General features: G+C 42.8%; 1 protein-coding gene across 2 annotated transcripts in view; it reads right to left on the bottom strand.

Moving 5' to 3' along the window:
- Kcnab1 (potassium voltage-gated channel subfamily A regulatory beta subunit 1) overlaps nucleotides 1-15,131 on the bottom strand; it is a 382,887-nt gene that overhangs the window by 20,478 nt on the left and 347,278 nt on the right. For both annotated transcript variants that reach the window (XM_052731508.1, XM_052731509.1), the window contains exons 9-10: nucleotides 1,644-1,729; nucleotides 882-1,002 (exon numbers count right to left, since the gene is read on the bottom strand). In XM_052731508.1, coding sequence (XP_052587468.1) covers nucleotides 882-1,002; nucleotides 1,644-1,729 — 207 coding nt within the window. The remainder of the gene's footprint in view (nucleotides 1-881; nucleotides 1,003-1,643; nucleotides 1,730-15,131) is intronic.

Raw genomic sequence — 15,131 nt, 5'->3', positions numbered from 1 at the left:
AACATGTACTGTCTGTTCCTGGGAGTGAGCCTTCTAAGCGAACCCGAAAATATGGCTTATTCATGATCTTTTCACGGCCACAATTCATAGACCAAGAGATAAGAGTTTCTGCTTGCACAGAGAGTCAGAACTTCATTTATCCACCAGTGCCTGACAGTACCTGGTGCTTAGCAGGAGCGCACCCCGCCACCCAGCAAATGCCTGGTGCTTAGCAGGAGCGCAGCCCGCCACCCAGCAAATGCCTGGTACTCGATAGAAACAGCGCCAGCTATTGTTGAATCCAGCATTTGACTATTATTTTTAGGGGAAAAAAAAATCTCTGGAAACTGCTCTGGCATCTAAGCCTAAAAATGCAGCTTATGATGTTTCTAATATCCAAATTTCTTGTGTTTGTGTTGTCTCTGTGTCCCCACCCTAGGCACTGCTTCCACACAAACTAACTGTCCTGACTTGGTGGTTGTTGTTGACTTCCTTCTGTCTTACCCAGTCCCAGGCACAGCACGAGAGACATGTGGATGGATATCTATGTGCTTTTGAAACGGTACTCAGTCTACTCACAGATGCATGTTTATGCTGGAGCAAGCACCTATGCAAATCAGCTTTTTCCACTGGGTCTTCTCTGTGTGTGCAGTTTTTGAACACCTGCTGAGTGTGTATCTGAAAGTCAATGTACAACTCTGTGATTGGCAACACAGTATCTTGGAGACTAACTATGGACCCATCTGATTCTGCCACTATCTCTGAGATGAACAGTTCTTGTCATCTCTATATCACATTATTTAGGGACATTTGGGAAAGCATTTTCCTAACACCCCCGCACCCCCCATCCTTGATTCTCATATTGTGAAGAATGATCGATCAGATGTGATTTTGAAGATTACCTATTTTATGGTAGAGCTCTGGCAGCTGGACCTCCACCTTCTCTCTCTGGAAAAGATGGTACTCAGCTTGTTCACAGACGGGTGGGATCATGTTGAACTGTCGTGCGACAGAATAGGCTTCCTAGGGACAGAAGAGATTGAAACTGAGTATGCTGATGAGCACTGGTGCTTCACTCTTCCTTTCCATGGGGATGCTCATTTCAGTGGAGTAAATATGGAGCATGGAAATAAGCCAAACACATGCATCGTTATGGTCATAAACTTCACCAAGTGAGGTACCCAAGATGGGCAATCCTTATTCTTTGGGAGGGTTAGACTGAGTAAATTCTAGGGCAAATTAGTCAAAGCTTGAATTGTAGACTATTATAAAGAAGATTTTGTTTGAATATGGTTAGGTTCTTAAAGAAATAAAACTCAAACTAAACACTCAGAAGTAATCTATAAGTGGCCTGTTATAAGCAGAATAGTTACCAATAAGCTTATTGTAAGAAAGCTATAATACTCTATTCCCATTTCTCATTAGCTTTGAAATTCTCTCTGCCCTTAAAACATGGTTCTTATTGGAGATCTGGGCTCCTGTGTTTGTTCTAAACTGCCAGGCTCCAGCCCTGCTAGCCATCTCCCTAATGATGGAACAGATCACAGCATTCCAGTGCCATGGTATTGTGAGAAAAGTCTGCAGAAGATATTGCAACTTAAGCATGGTATCTAAAAAATAATGATACGGTGCTCAGCAACCATCAAAACTAGAAAATAACTCACCATGATCTCCATTGCGCTCCACCTTGAGGTGCCCCAGTACATGGCCATGCCTTGATTGATCACGTGTGTCATGGCTCGAACAATTTCTACGGAAGCCCAAACAGTATTCCATGAACTTATCTACTTTACACAGTTACGTGTTTTCCCTCCTCTCTCCCAAAGTTAAAAATTTAATGTAATTATTTGATTAGCATAATTACTCTTACACTGGTGACAGCATACATTGACCATCAGTGGTTTGGAGGCTTGACAGTACTTTTAGGGAAACTGATACTTCATTTTCAGTTTGCAATAATATTAAGCAGTATTAAAAATGTAACGACCAGCACAGCTTCTTCCTTTACTTGTATTGCTTGATGGTTCTTGTTCACAGAGTGAGAAGGGAGGGGAGGCATTTGTTTTGACTGTAGAATGTAGGGTCGTAGAGGCTGGACGCCCTGTCTCTCTGTATGGTGGATTTGCAGAGCTGTTCCTTATCCTCAAGAGCCATTTCATAGAGATGACTCAATAACTGTGTCTCACAGGAAGATAAACATATAAAATGCTGAACAAACAGCTGAAGCCACAGGGACTCAAAGCCCACTTTGACACACCCTGTCCTTGACTACTTGGAACTAAACTTTGTTCTAAGACACCCATGTAATTGATTTCACCAGGGCCTGCTGGTGGGCCCACCCAGTTTACACATTAGCCTCTTTCTGCTTAATAGCACATTTCCTGATCAGGAAGATTAATCCTCTCCCCATGGAGTGGAGCTAAGCTAATCCTCTTGGCACCAGCCAGATGAGCTACAGAACTCGGAGGCATGAAGAGCCTCAAGTTCAAGCTGGCCAAATCCTCAAATAGCACTGGATTTCTTTTGCTTCCACAGAGCACGTTAAGGCCACTCCAGGATGCCAGATCCCTGGACATATTTAAAGGGTCAAGGTCTTGGACTTCTTTATATCCCAATAATACCCATAGATTAAATGTCCTTCAAAACAGAATCCTTGCTCAAGATAGAATTGGGGTAGATACATTCCTTTCTCTCTCTCTCTTTTTTTTCTATTTCTTTTCTCCCTTTTCCCCTGCCTCCTCCCATCTCTTTCTTTCTCTTTCTTATTCTTTGAGACAGAGTGTCACTGTATAGCCTTGACTGGCCTGGAATTCTCCTAGGTAGAACAAACTGTTCTTGAATTTATAGCAATCCTCCGGTCTCTGCCTCCTGGGTGCTGTGATTACAGATGTATACCCAGCTTGGGGTAGATGTCGTCTTATTTGTGTTTACATTGATGGGGCAGGATTCGGATTGAGAGAGCCAAGGTGAGGGTCTTAGCATCTTTGTTGGTTGGCTTACATGTGTTGTTTTAAGGTTCCCTTGGTTTGTTTGTTTTAAAGATGGAAATGCTTTTATTCACTATTGTCTAACAAAGAATTTGGCCTATTAGCTAAACACCTTTTTCTTGTGATCAGTATCCTATCGCGACACCTAACTGTGTTTATTTATCCCTTGTTAAACAAATGTGATAAAAAGTGTAAGAAACCTTTCTGCTCTCCTTCAAAGAGCACATAGAGATGATAAAACTTCCTCGATGCTGAAGCCAATTTTTTTTTTCATTTTGCCTTAGCTGAGCCACCTTCATCATGACAAGTCCCTTCCTGTTCGTGTCCTGTTTCTTCCAGAGCTGGGAGCTCATCCAGTCAGCATGTTCATTAGCACCTGTTGTTCTGGGAGCTGGACATGCTGAGGTGTGCCAAACATGTTGGTAACCCCGAGAGGTTCACAGAGAGCAAGCTGAATTGGAAGACTTCCCCATCTGTTCTATTCAGACAACGTAGCTGAAGTTTTCTCCAGTCCTGCCTGATCCACGGTCAGGACAAACCTCTCTCACCTGCCAATCCCGCAGCTGCTCAGACCCAACTGAGTAAACACACAGAGACTTATATTGCTTACAAACTGTATGGCCGTGGCAGGCTTCTTGTTATCTAGTTCTTCTATCTTAAATTAACCGTATCTATTAGTCTATAAGTTGCCACGTGGCTCGTGGCTTACTGGTACCTTACATCTCGCTTCTCATGGCGGACGGCTGGCAGCATCTCCTGACTCAGCCTTCCTGTTCCCAGAATTCTCTTCTCTGCTCGTCCCGCCTATACTTCCTGCCTGGCTACTGGCCAAACAGCATTTTATTTATGTAGAGCAATATCCACAGCACAGATAAGGTGAAGGAGACAGAGCAGCCAGGTGACCAGGCCATGGGAAGTTACCTAAGCCTTGACCGGAGCAGTTAAGATGGAGGGGACGTTGTGACTCTTTGAAGACTTATTCTTTTACTTGTTGAACACATTGAGTGTGAAAGCCTGGTATTGGTCACGCACCGTGCTGAATCCTGTACTCATCTGCTAGTAAAATGAAATTCCTAGACTTGGGGAGATTAGGCTTAGCTGGCAAAGACGGATAAATAAAGAAGTGATTATAAAATGCAGAGTGTTATAGAAAAATGTAAGAAGGTCCAGATAGGAAATGAAAGGGAAGATCTACTGAGTTAGGGCTAGGAATGCCTCACTTGGGAATTATGCTGAAGAATTAACATGAAATCATGTGAAGCATGGGGAGAATAACATTTTAGGATGATGGAAGAGCATGTATAGGATCCTGAAAGCAGAAAGAACTCAGTGAATTCCCGCAATTGAAACAAAGCTAGGTAGCAGAAACCCAGCAAGGAAGGGCAGGAGTTAGAGATAAAGCTGGCAGAGGGCAAACCAAACTGTATGTTCTAAAATGTTGAATGGAGTTGTTACCATTTTCAGTCAAGGGAATGAGAGAGACATCGTGCAATCAGAGTTTGTATCTCAGAACGCCATCCCTGCCTATGCTGCGAAGAACCAGTGAAAGAGGAATCCCTGGAGTACGGGCCTCTGGGAAGATTCTGCCATGTTGCAAGAGTGACCTGGAGGAGGGTTTTGGTAATTAAGACAGATCAGACTGAGTGTGGCACATAGCGGGCAGGAAGAAACCAAGGCCTTCTCCCAGATACCTGACTGTTTACAGAGAGGAGGGCAATGGGAGAAAGCCAAGGGCTCTTCTTCGGATGTGAAGAACATGGGGATGCTGTGGGTGACACTGTGGGGGATGCTGAGTTGAGGAGTCTGAAGCCCTGAGGTAATGAGTGGCCCCTGCTGGATGCTGGGTTGTTAAGGAGGGCAGTTTACTGTGCTAAGTCAGAGCGGTGGAAGTCTGAAGAGAAAAAGAGACGAGGTTTTCATTGCCAGCATGAGGTCACAGAGAGGACCCTGTGGCAGTCAGCTGAATGACTGGTCAGGAGCCGGCGGGGAGGGACAATTTAGAGCCAAGAACACAGGGTGCTTCAAGAAGGAGGACCATGGCGCGGAACACGGAACAACCATGTCGGTGTCTGCAGAGAGTGACTGCAGACCAGGAGAGCCATTTTAGTGTCATTGTGAGGGCCCAAGGCCAGGCTGCAGTGTTGGAAGAATGGAGGGCAGGCAGGTTTGGAGACAACCTGTACAAACTCAGCAAGTTTTCAAATGAAGGAAGTAGAGAGAACAGTAATTCAGGGGATGCTCGGGGAGAGGTTTATTTAAAGATGGAGAAGTGAGAGAATACCTGAGTGCCATTGGGAATGACCTAGAATGAGGGGTTCACTGATGAGACCCACAGTGAGACTGCGAAGGGAGGCGAGAACACTGGGGTGAGAGGGAGGAGGTGGAGTGCCTGGGGGTGGGGGATCCATACCAAGATCAGGGACCAGCTGGGTTTGTGGAACTCAGTGGGAGGTGGGGGTTTGATGCTGTCTTCTCAATGGACTGCGACACGGTGGAAAGGGTGGGTGTGAGAGGTGAGGCCGAGGTGCACAGGCCTTTAGTTGCCGGCCACACCTTCTCTCTGTTGTGTGTGGCTCTGAAGAGAGGGCAGGGGGGATTTGGGCAAGGAGGCCCCAGGAGTTCTTGTCTGTGGACGAGGCTCAGCCTCCAAAGCAGAACTTGAGGGAGAATTGAATAGGTAGCAGCTTAAATTTAAATTAAGTTCCTATAGCATTTGTTTATTTATTTTTAAAGAAAAATCCCCTGAATTTAGCTTGCCAACTGAAAATTACTTTATCGGTGGCTCAGGTGGGTTTTTTTTTAAAAACATGGCACTCGCAAGCCGGGCGGTGGTGGCGCACGCCTTTAATCCCAGCACTCGGGAGGCAGAGCCAGGCGGATCTCTGTGAGTTCGAGGCCAGCCTGGGCTACCAAGTGAGTTCCAGGAAAAGGCGCAAAGCTACACAGAGAAACCCTGTCTCGAAAAACCAAAAAAAAAAAAATGGCACTCGCTTATAAAGGCACTAGAGGGCAGCATTGTTGAAAGAAAAAAATCCTGACACTAAGACTGTTTTCCTTGTGAATTATGGAAATTCATTTTATTTATTTTTAACATGATAAAGAAATTAAAGCATACGACTTTAAAATAAAAATGATTACATTATTTATGTGTTTATTGTGTGTGGGGGGGGAATGGGTACGTCCGTGAGCCATGGTAGTTTATGGATGTCATAGGTCAGAGGTGGGTTCTCCTCTTTCAGCGTGTGTGAGTCCCAGGGATGGAATATGCAGTAAGCACCTTTACCTGCTGAGCCATCCTGACAGCCCATGGAAACGCACTTAAAGGCTTATACTATCACAGTATTGATTCGGAGTGAGGAGAGGACACTAGATTGAGTGGTTTGGATGCTACATTCATGGGGCTCTGAGAAAGAACACCGGCAAAGGTGAAGTCTGCTCCCCCAGGACTGACCCTGGCTCTCTGTCCAGATGTTTTCAGCAGCCTCAACCCCTGCTGTTCTCAGCTCTGCCTGCACACTAGAAACAACCTCACCTTGCACCCCCACCCTAAGGCTGAGCTTTAAAAACTGCCCGTGCTAAGACTCTACTGCGGCTCTGTTATGTCGGTCGGGCAGAGGCCCTGGCATGAATAATTTAGAAACCTGGCCTGGTTGGTTCGCTTACTGTACCTCTGGTCTCCAAGTGCAGCTGCTGGCCTAGGAACTTATTACCAATGCACAGCCTCGAGTCCTACCTCAAGACTAAAGGACTGCAAATCGTAATCGTGCGGTACATACAGTCTCTGACACCACTCACTGTATCCTTCCCAAGCCACGTCAATGACAGAGTCCTCCAGCCTCCCTTCTCTTCTGTGTCCCATCTAATTGATGGGACAATTAGATGTCGCTGGGGAGTCTGATAAAAATACCTAGTTCCACATCTTAGTTTCCACTAAGGAGACTGTGTGGCCCTCCCTGCCCCTCCCTCCCTTTCCCCCTCCCTTTTCACTTCCCCTCTCCCTTCTGTCACTGAGCAGAGTCTCTCTATGCGGCTCAGCCTGGTCTAGAACTTGCTAGGTAGTCCAGGCTGCCTTCAAATTTGCAGTCCTCCTGCCTCAGTGTCCTGGGTGCTTGGATTAGTAGATACACATATATTCAAAAGTTTGAGAAAAGCTATCTAATTGGTCACAAGACTTTGTTAGGTCCTCCCAGCCTTTCTCAGGTTGAAATTTTATTCTTCAACCTGATGATTCTCCCTGGGCTCCCAGACCACATGGAGCTGGCCTTACTAAATTCTGCAGGTCAGTTTTGCTCTCTAGGTACCTTATTTCCACCTCTAATATTAAGATAATACTGATCGTGTGGAATTCGTTCCCGGCGGGTGCAGATCATGCAATGTAGATGCTTGTGACTCTGAGGCACCAACACGAACCGCATAGCCAGTGAGTAGAACATGGCCTGGTTCCTTCTCAAAGAGACCCAGCTCTCACATTTTAATATACTCTTCTTTCAGTAATGGAGTCCATCTGGGCTTAAAATGTGCATTTCATGCCAAAGGAATTGATACAAACATTTTGAGTGAGAAGTTTTGGATGACAAATATTTTAATTTTGAAATCAGACCACACATAAAGCATGATAGCTTCTAAACCCGTCTCCATTGCCTTCTCCTAAATAAGAAATGGCCCCAACACTTTGGCAGTTGCGAGCAGATACTAAGATTATATGAACAATGAAGCATGAGGACTAAGGACATAAATGTATAGAAATTAGTGTCTACATCAAATACAGTTACTCAAATGAATCTGGACACAGAGACAAAGGATCAAGCTGGAAGTCTGCGAGACAGTGCACTGCAGTTTCCTTTGACTGGAGGTGAAGAGACAGACCGGGAGTCCACTGTGTTTGGACATGGCTAAAAGCTGGGATAGTATGCTTGTAAAGTGCTGGGAGAAAATTCGAACTTACTGTATTTAGTATGTAATTTTTTTCTATATTTCCCAAGCTTTACATAAATCTATTTTTTTTTGTAATGGAAAAATAAAAAAAGAAAACTTATCACCTGAGAAAGGCATCACTTCCAACACGTACATGTCACAGCTTTAACTAAATGCTGCTTTTTAGAGCTGGAAAGTGGTTGGATATTGGCAGTGAGGTATGGCTCGATTCTGTGTGGTCTCAGAGGCTCTTTACGAGGCAAGAAGTCAAAGGTTTTTTGAATTTTTCAACTTTCCCCAGACGTACACCTGTTTACATATATGCATTATAGGCCAGGATCTGAGTCTGAGGGAGACTGCATTTTTGTTCTGAGTTTAGGTCTAAAGTCTAAAGACAGAAAGGAGACCAAGAGAGGGTAAGAGGCGATGAGGAAGGACAGAGTGCAGGCAGGACAGGAGTCATGAAAGAGGATGGAAAGCCAGTTTTTTTCTTCTACTTTTAACTTGGTCACAGGACTGTTGTTCTTTTCATTTGTGCCAAGTGTGACGTGTGGATTCAACTTTTTGTGTATTGAAGTAGCAAGAATCACTTTGCACTCCAAAGGAATCCAACATGGGTTAGTCCTTTGAGGCAGTGAGTGTGGGCCTTTCCGTGTGTGTGTGTGTGTGTGTGTGTGTGTGTGTGTGTATGTGTTCATTTTAATTCTACTATTAGTGTAGTAGGAAGTAGACATGAGTAATCACTGGATATATTTGTTGCATTGGCCAATTAGAAAAATGATTTTTTTAAAAAAACAATTGTTTTGGGGAGAGGGATTTTGTAGCCTAAATTTTTCTCTTTTTCTCTTCTGCTTGAAATTATCTCAAGTCATTTTATTAAAATGTTAATGCATACATAGTTGTATCACTATAGATAAAATAGGGTATGATTTTAAAGAAAGAGGCAAGACTTAAGAAGATGCTGACCCTGGCATACACGCAAGGACTTCAGTTTCAACGGAGAACTTGTTATGAACACGGGCAGACAATGTAAGTCTCGACCCAGACACAATTTTCATTTCAATCCAGTTGTTTTATTTCTCTGTCTTTAGTTGTTTTCTTTTTAAACTCCAGAAGCCACTGCTGGTGGTTTCTTTGCACCTTTGAGATTTCCCCTTGGATTTGTATGATTTGTCCATCATTTTCTGGACTGCAGAAATGCCTCTGCCTCTCAGCTCAGAGCCTAGAGCAAAAAGACTGCCTTTTCTCACTGGGCTGGAACCTACTCAGAAGTAGAGGGAGGTGTGCTCAGCACACCTATTATGAAAGAGCTGTCAATTGTCTGTCCTAGGAGACTCTGGCTCCACTGTACAGGACCCCCACTAGGATTCAGAAGACCCTGATAACCTGAGACTCATATCAAGACCTTGCTGGACCTTAGTTTCCTTGGTGCAGAAGAACAGATTGATAGTAATTAAGCAGTGTGTAATCTTTGTAATGACTATTTAAGTCAGTAACATTTTACCCTCATTTTATTGATGCAGAACCAGGGATGTGGAAAAGCAAAGTCACTTGGGCAGGGTTCCAGTGTGTAGCCTTGACATTCTGGAGCTTTCTATCTTCAAGGACAGTGAGCTGTCCATCCTGCGGTCCTCAGACTCTGCTCTGACAATCTGTGGTTCTCTTTGAACTGAGATACTTTGAAGTGAGTCCTAGCTGTTGTTGGAATGTGATTCTGAGTTTCATTCTGATTCTGAAATATGAACTAGGCTATTGAAATACACATTTTCAGCCTTTTAAAAATATTTTATGTGCATGGGTGTTTTGCCTACACGTATGACTGTGTACCACATGCCTGGTGCTGGAGGAAGCTGGAAAAGGGCATTGGATCTCCTGACACAGCCGTTACAGGTGGTTGTGAGCCACCATGTGGGTGCTGGGAAGCAAACTCAGTCCACTAGAAGAGCAATCGGTGCTCTCAATCACTGAGCCATCTCTCCAGCCCACCTTCAGCCTTTTAGCTCAAGCCCTAAGGCTTTGAAAAAAAAAAAAAAGCAGTTGCTGTTTAGCATTGTTGAGTCTATTAGTCTGTAGGACATAGGACACCAGGACAAGAAAGCTGGGCCATTTGTAGCCCACCCACACCTTAGAGAAGCATAGGTGGATAGAGGTTGGAGAGACAGTTCCCTGGGATTTGTGTTCTGTGGTACAGGCTGAATATTTCTTATTCTAAATGCTTGAGAAAATAAGTGCTTCAGATTTGAGGATGTTTTGGATTTTTGAATATTTGCATATACATAACCTTGGCATGGGAGTCAAGTCTAAATGCAAAATTCATTTATGGCTCATATATACTTCACATACAAAGATAAAGGTAATTTTATACTCCCCCTATATATATTTATTATTTACTTTTATAATGTTATACATAGTATCTCTATGTTAATATCTGTTATATTTAATAAATTAGCAAATATATTTAACATATTACATAACATGATAAATATCAATAAATAAATATAATAGGTGCTTATTTAATAGTAATTATTAATATTTATAATAATATATTGTATTTTAAATATAATATTTATTTATTTATTTTTAAGACAGGGTTTCTTTATGTAGCCCTGGCTGTCCTGAAACTCCCTCTATAGACCAGGCTGGCTTCAAACCCAGAGATCGGCCTGCCTCTGGCTCCTGAGTGCTGGGATTAAAGCATGTGCCACCATGCCTGGCTTATTTTATCCAATATTTGAAGTGTACCTGTATTTTTCCTGTGACCTATCCCAGGAGGTCAGGTGTAGAATTTTCTATTCATGGTGCCATGTCAGTGCTGAAATAAGTTTGGATTTTGAAAAATTTCTGATTTTAAATGTTTGGAGTAGGGATTTTTTTGTTTCTTTTGTCTCTTGAGATAGAGTTTCTCTGTGTAGTTCTGGCTGTTCTGGAACTTGCTCTGTAGACCAGGCTGGACTTGAACTCACAGAGATCTTCTTGCCTCTGTCTTCCATGTGCTGGGAAGTGCTGGGAAGGAATGTTAACCTACCTCCCAGTAGCCCATCCATCCCCTGTACTTATCACATAAGTTAAAACTGACTAAAGTCCTCGGACCTGAGGATCCCATTTGTGAAACTTGCAGGTAAGAAAAGCTCCGTGGAGAAAGAGTCTGCCTTTGCTGTGACTTCTCTGGACAAAGGCAGGCCGCCCAGGGAGCTCTGCTCTTTCCTAGCATACCCCTCTCTAGAGAGAGAGAGAGAGGCTCTGTGAAACTGTGTATTTTTAATATTATTTCTTCCTTCATCATACACCTACTCTTTAGTCCTAGCAAGAGAGTGAGTTCCCATTTTACATGTAGAGGATGCTTAAGGCTAAGGAGTAGCTCACTCACTCGCTTTCTTTCTTTCTTTCTTTTTTTTTTTTTTTTTTTTTTTGGTTTTTCAAGACAGGGTTTTTCTGTGTAGCTTTGCACCTTTCCTGGAACTCACTCTGTAGCCCAGGCTGGCCTCGAACTCACAGAGATCCACCTGTCTGCCTCCCGAGTGCTGGGATTAAAGGCGTGCGCCAACACCGCCTGGCTACTCGCTTTCTTTCTAAAGAATTTATTACTTTTATGCATACGAGTGTTTTGTCTGCATGTATGTGTGTGCACTACATTAAGTGCCTGGTACCCTGGGAACCAGAAAGGAGCATCAGGTCACCTGGAACCGGAGTTGTAGATTGCCACATCTCCAGTCCCAGAACATAGCTTTCTTCTCTTTCAGTTCTTCTCTTGACTCATTGTTTCCCTGTAACAATTTTAGTATCACATCTAGACTCATCGTTGTCTGCTGATACTCTCCAAGATGTAATTATATAGAATATGGATAAGAAGTTGCACTTTTCCCCCAACACAAGCTTAAACAGAACCTGACAATTTCCTAATAAAACCTCTGATTTCAAGTTATTAGATTCTAATTCTCATTTGCTTAATACTAAGTGGTTGTAGTTAAAGAGACATGTCCTGTCTCAGTTAAAGGGAGATGGCATCCTTGATAAATAGAGAATGCAAAGCAATTATTAAATATGTCAAATTCTTTAGGGTCAATGAACAATGGAACAAATTCCAATTAATTAAAATGAAATTTGTTGGGAGCAAGGCAATGAATAAATACAATTAAAAAACAAGCCTAAGTGAACTTAAACTCCTGGATTTGCATTTTTTTCTAGCTAAGTGGCTTGTCTGTGAAGCCACACATTCTCTAATCGGTAGGTTAAGGGAAGGTGATTCTGTGCGTATGCTAGGGTTTCCTTTGACGATGTAACTGAAATCAACCTGTAGTAAAGGAACTTTCATAGTTTGAACACAGCTGTACTGGTTAGGTTTTTGTCAGTTTGACACAAGCTAGGGTCATCTGGGAACAGAGAAGAACTTCAGTTGAGAAAATGCCTGTATCATATTGGCCTAGAGACAAGTATGTGTGGCATTTTCTTGATTAATGCCTGATGTGGGAGGATCCAGCCCACTGAGGGTGGTGCCGTCCTTGGGCAAATGGTCCTGAGCTGTGTAAGAAAGCAAGATGAGCAAGCAAATGAGCAGTGTTCCTCCATGACCTCAGCTTCAGTTTCTGCTTCCAGGCTCCTGCCTTGAGTCCCTGCCCTGGCTTCCCTCAGTGATGGACTGTGTGTGACTCCTCTCTTCCCCAAATTGCTTTTGGTCATGATGTTAATTTGAGCAATAGAAAGAAAATTAGGACAACAGGCCTTCCCCTGATCTGGGGTATCCTCCTGATGTAAAGGAAAATATTAAAACATAAAAAGATTTTTTTTCTTCTACTAAAATTTTTAAGTTTTACACTTGTCATGTTTCTGACCTATAAGTTATTTTAGTATATAGATGTTACAAAATAAGGACTTAGTTTCATTTATTTATTCTTACCACAGAAAATAGCCATTTTCCCCTGATTATTTATTAGGATTTTTTTTTTTTTTTTTTTTTTTTTTGGTCAACTTGAGGCAAGGTAGGGTCATTAGGGAAGTGGGAACTTCAACTGAGAAAATACCTACGTCAGATTGGCTTGTAGGCAAGTCTGTGGGGGCATTTTCTTGATGAATGATTGATATGGGAAAATCCAGCCCATGTTCAGTTACTGAGCGGTGTGATGGCTGTCCAACCATTTGACATTGTGATATTGAGTTATCATCTACAAATGTGCCATAGCTCTCCTGGGTTATATGCAGCCTATGGGCCCCAGGTTGGACAGGCCTGGTCCTTGTCCCATGTTTTCTTACTATCTTCTAGGCCACATTGCTCTGGGTAAAGTTTCATCCTTGCTAATGTCTGTTTCTGGCATCTTCATGGGTTGGGCATCTGTCATGGGAATGTTTGCATCCCGGTGTTCCAAACTGCAAATTTTTGAATTTGGGGATTGGAATCCAGCATTCAGTAAGTTTTGGAGTTTGGAACATTCTGGATTTCAGATGTTCAGGTAAGGGGAGAGGGCTATTCACCCTGTAATCTGTTGTCAGTTCCTCCCCTTGCCAGGAGGAGTTACTGAGGTTTTACAGTGAGTGTTGAGACCTGACAGGGCCACGTCATCACTCTTCTCATTTCTGTGACCAAATATCTGACAAGAAACAACATAAGGCAGGAATAGCTTATTCAGCTCATGGTCTGAGGGGACAGTCCCCATCACATGGAAGGCAAGGAGTTGGGAGCAGCCCCTGGCTGTGGTGGCAAGAGCTTGCCTGTATCTTGGCAGATTAGGAAGCAGTGAGGGGACAGGAACATCAAAACTACCTCCCAGAGACTCAACTCCTCTAGGTAGACCCCAACTCAGAGAGGTTCCATAACTTTCTACAAGAGTGCCATCAGCTGGGGACCAAGTGTTCAAACACATGAGCTTGTGGGAGACTTTGACATTTAAAACATAACATCAAGTCTTTCTCTTCCACTTACTGGTCTTCAGAAGTCATTTGGGCTCTTCTTGGGCCTTTAATTTTCTTATAAATGCTAAATTTGCTTATATTAATTTTCAAATGGCAGATTTGACTGGAATAGATCTATTTTAGCAGAATGGACAAGTTTAAGACTCGAAGCTTTCCTGTTCATAGTCTTGGTTATCTCCACTCTATCTCCTATACATGATCTCATCTTTATAAACATCACAAATTTAAAATATACAAAACTTGATACAATTCTTTATATAGTTCTTGCATATTAAAAAACTATTCCTACCTACTTGATGCATTTTTCTTTTCTTGCCTTAAGGCTTTTTGGCTCTTCCCCTTCCTTTAAAGTTTTTTTCTTCTATCAATTGCTCTCAGCCCTTTCCCAAATAAATCCACTGGGCCTCTAATTTTCAGGCTCATTTCTTCACCTGTGTCTGTCTAGATAGAAATTAGAAGCTGATAGAGAAAAACAGCACTGAGGAGGGACATGGAAGTTTACCAAGGAAGCTCATGTATTTGTTTTTGTTGTTGTTGTTTTGTTTTTTGAGAGAGGGTTTCTCTGTGTAGTTTTGGTGCCTGTCCTGAATCTTGCTCTGTAGACCAGTCTGGCCTCGAACTCAGAGAGATCTGCCTGGCTCTGCCTCCGAGTGCTGGGATTAAAGGCGTGCGCCACCACTGCCCAACTGAAGCTCATGTATTAAAATGTGTTTTTCTAACGCTAGCATTCTCTGTTGAGACTGGGTCTGTGTACCTTAGAAGTCAAAAGACCATAGCGGAAGTGCTTGCTGCAGGGTGTTTTCCTGGATGGAAGGCTGTCTAATTTCTTCTGGGGCCTCAGATATTGTGGTCCATATTTGTGTATGCTCCCTTAAGTCCCTGTCATACAATGTGGGCAAGATAATTTTTGACCTAGAAAATTCTCAAAGCCAGTGTTCCCTGTTGTTCATCACTGTCATAGATAATTTCCCATGAGCATCTGAGTTTGAATAAGTTGATATTTTCCGGAGGAATGGACCAGAATGTATAATCTACAAAATGTACAAGGAACAAATGAAGAAGTTAAATGGCTGTGTGTGTTTATTTCATAGACCCAATCTATTATAATTTCAGAGTAGCTCAATAAAACCTTCTTGTATATTGGGGAAATGATGCAGAAGGCCGTTCTGGTATATCACAACCATAGCCAGCAACACAGAAAGATACAGAAGTTACTAATTCACATTTAACTATAATGTTGAAAAGATCTAAAGGTGATATTGTTAACAATGATTAGCTTTTCATTCTAACCTTCTTGAGCTCTGAGTTGCTGCTTTTCTTACTAAGGAATAAGGATACCTCCATTGT

This window comes from Peromyscus californicus, unplaced genomic scaffold, assembly GCF_007827085.1.
Source record: "Peromyscus californicus insignis strain IS unplaced genomic scaffold, ASM782708v3 Scaffold_9__1_contigs__length_137607984, whole genome shotgun sequence".
NCBI classification, from domain to species: domain Eukaryota; kingdom Metazoa; phylum Chordata; class Mammalia; order Rodentia; family Cricetidae; genus Peromyscus; species Peromyscus californicus.
The sequence above is the reverse complement of the archived record's forward strand: the minus strand, read 5'-3'. Positions and strand labels throughout refer to the sequence as shown.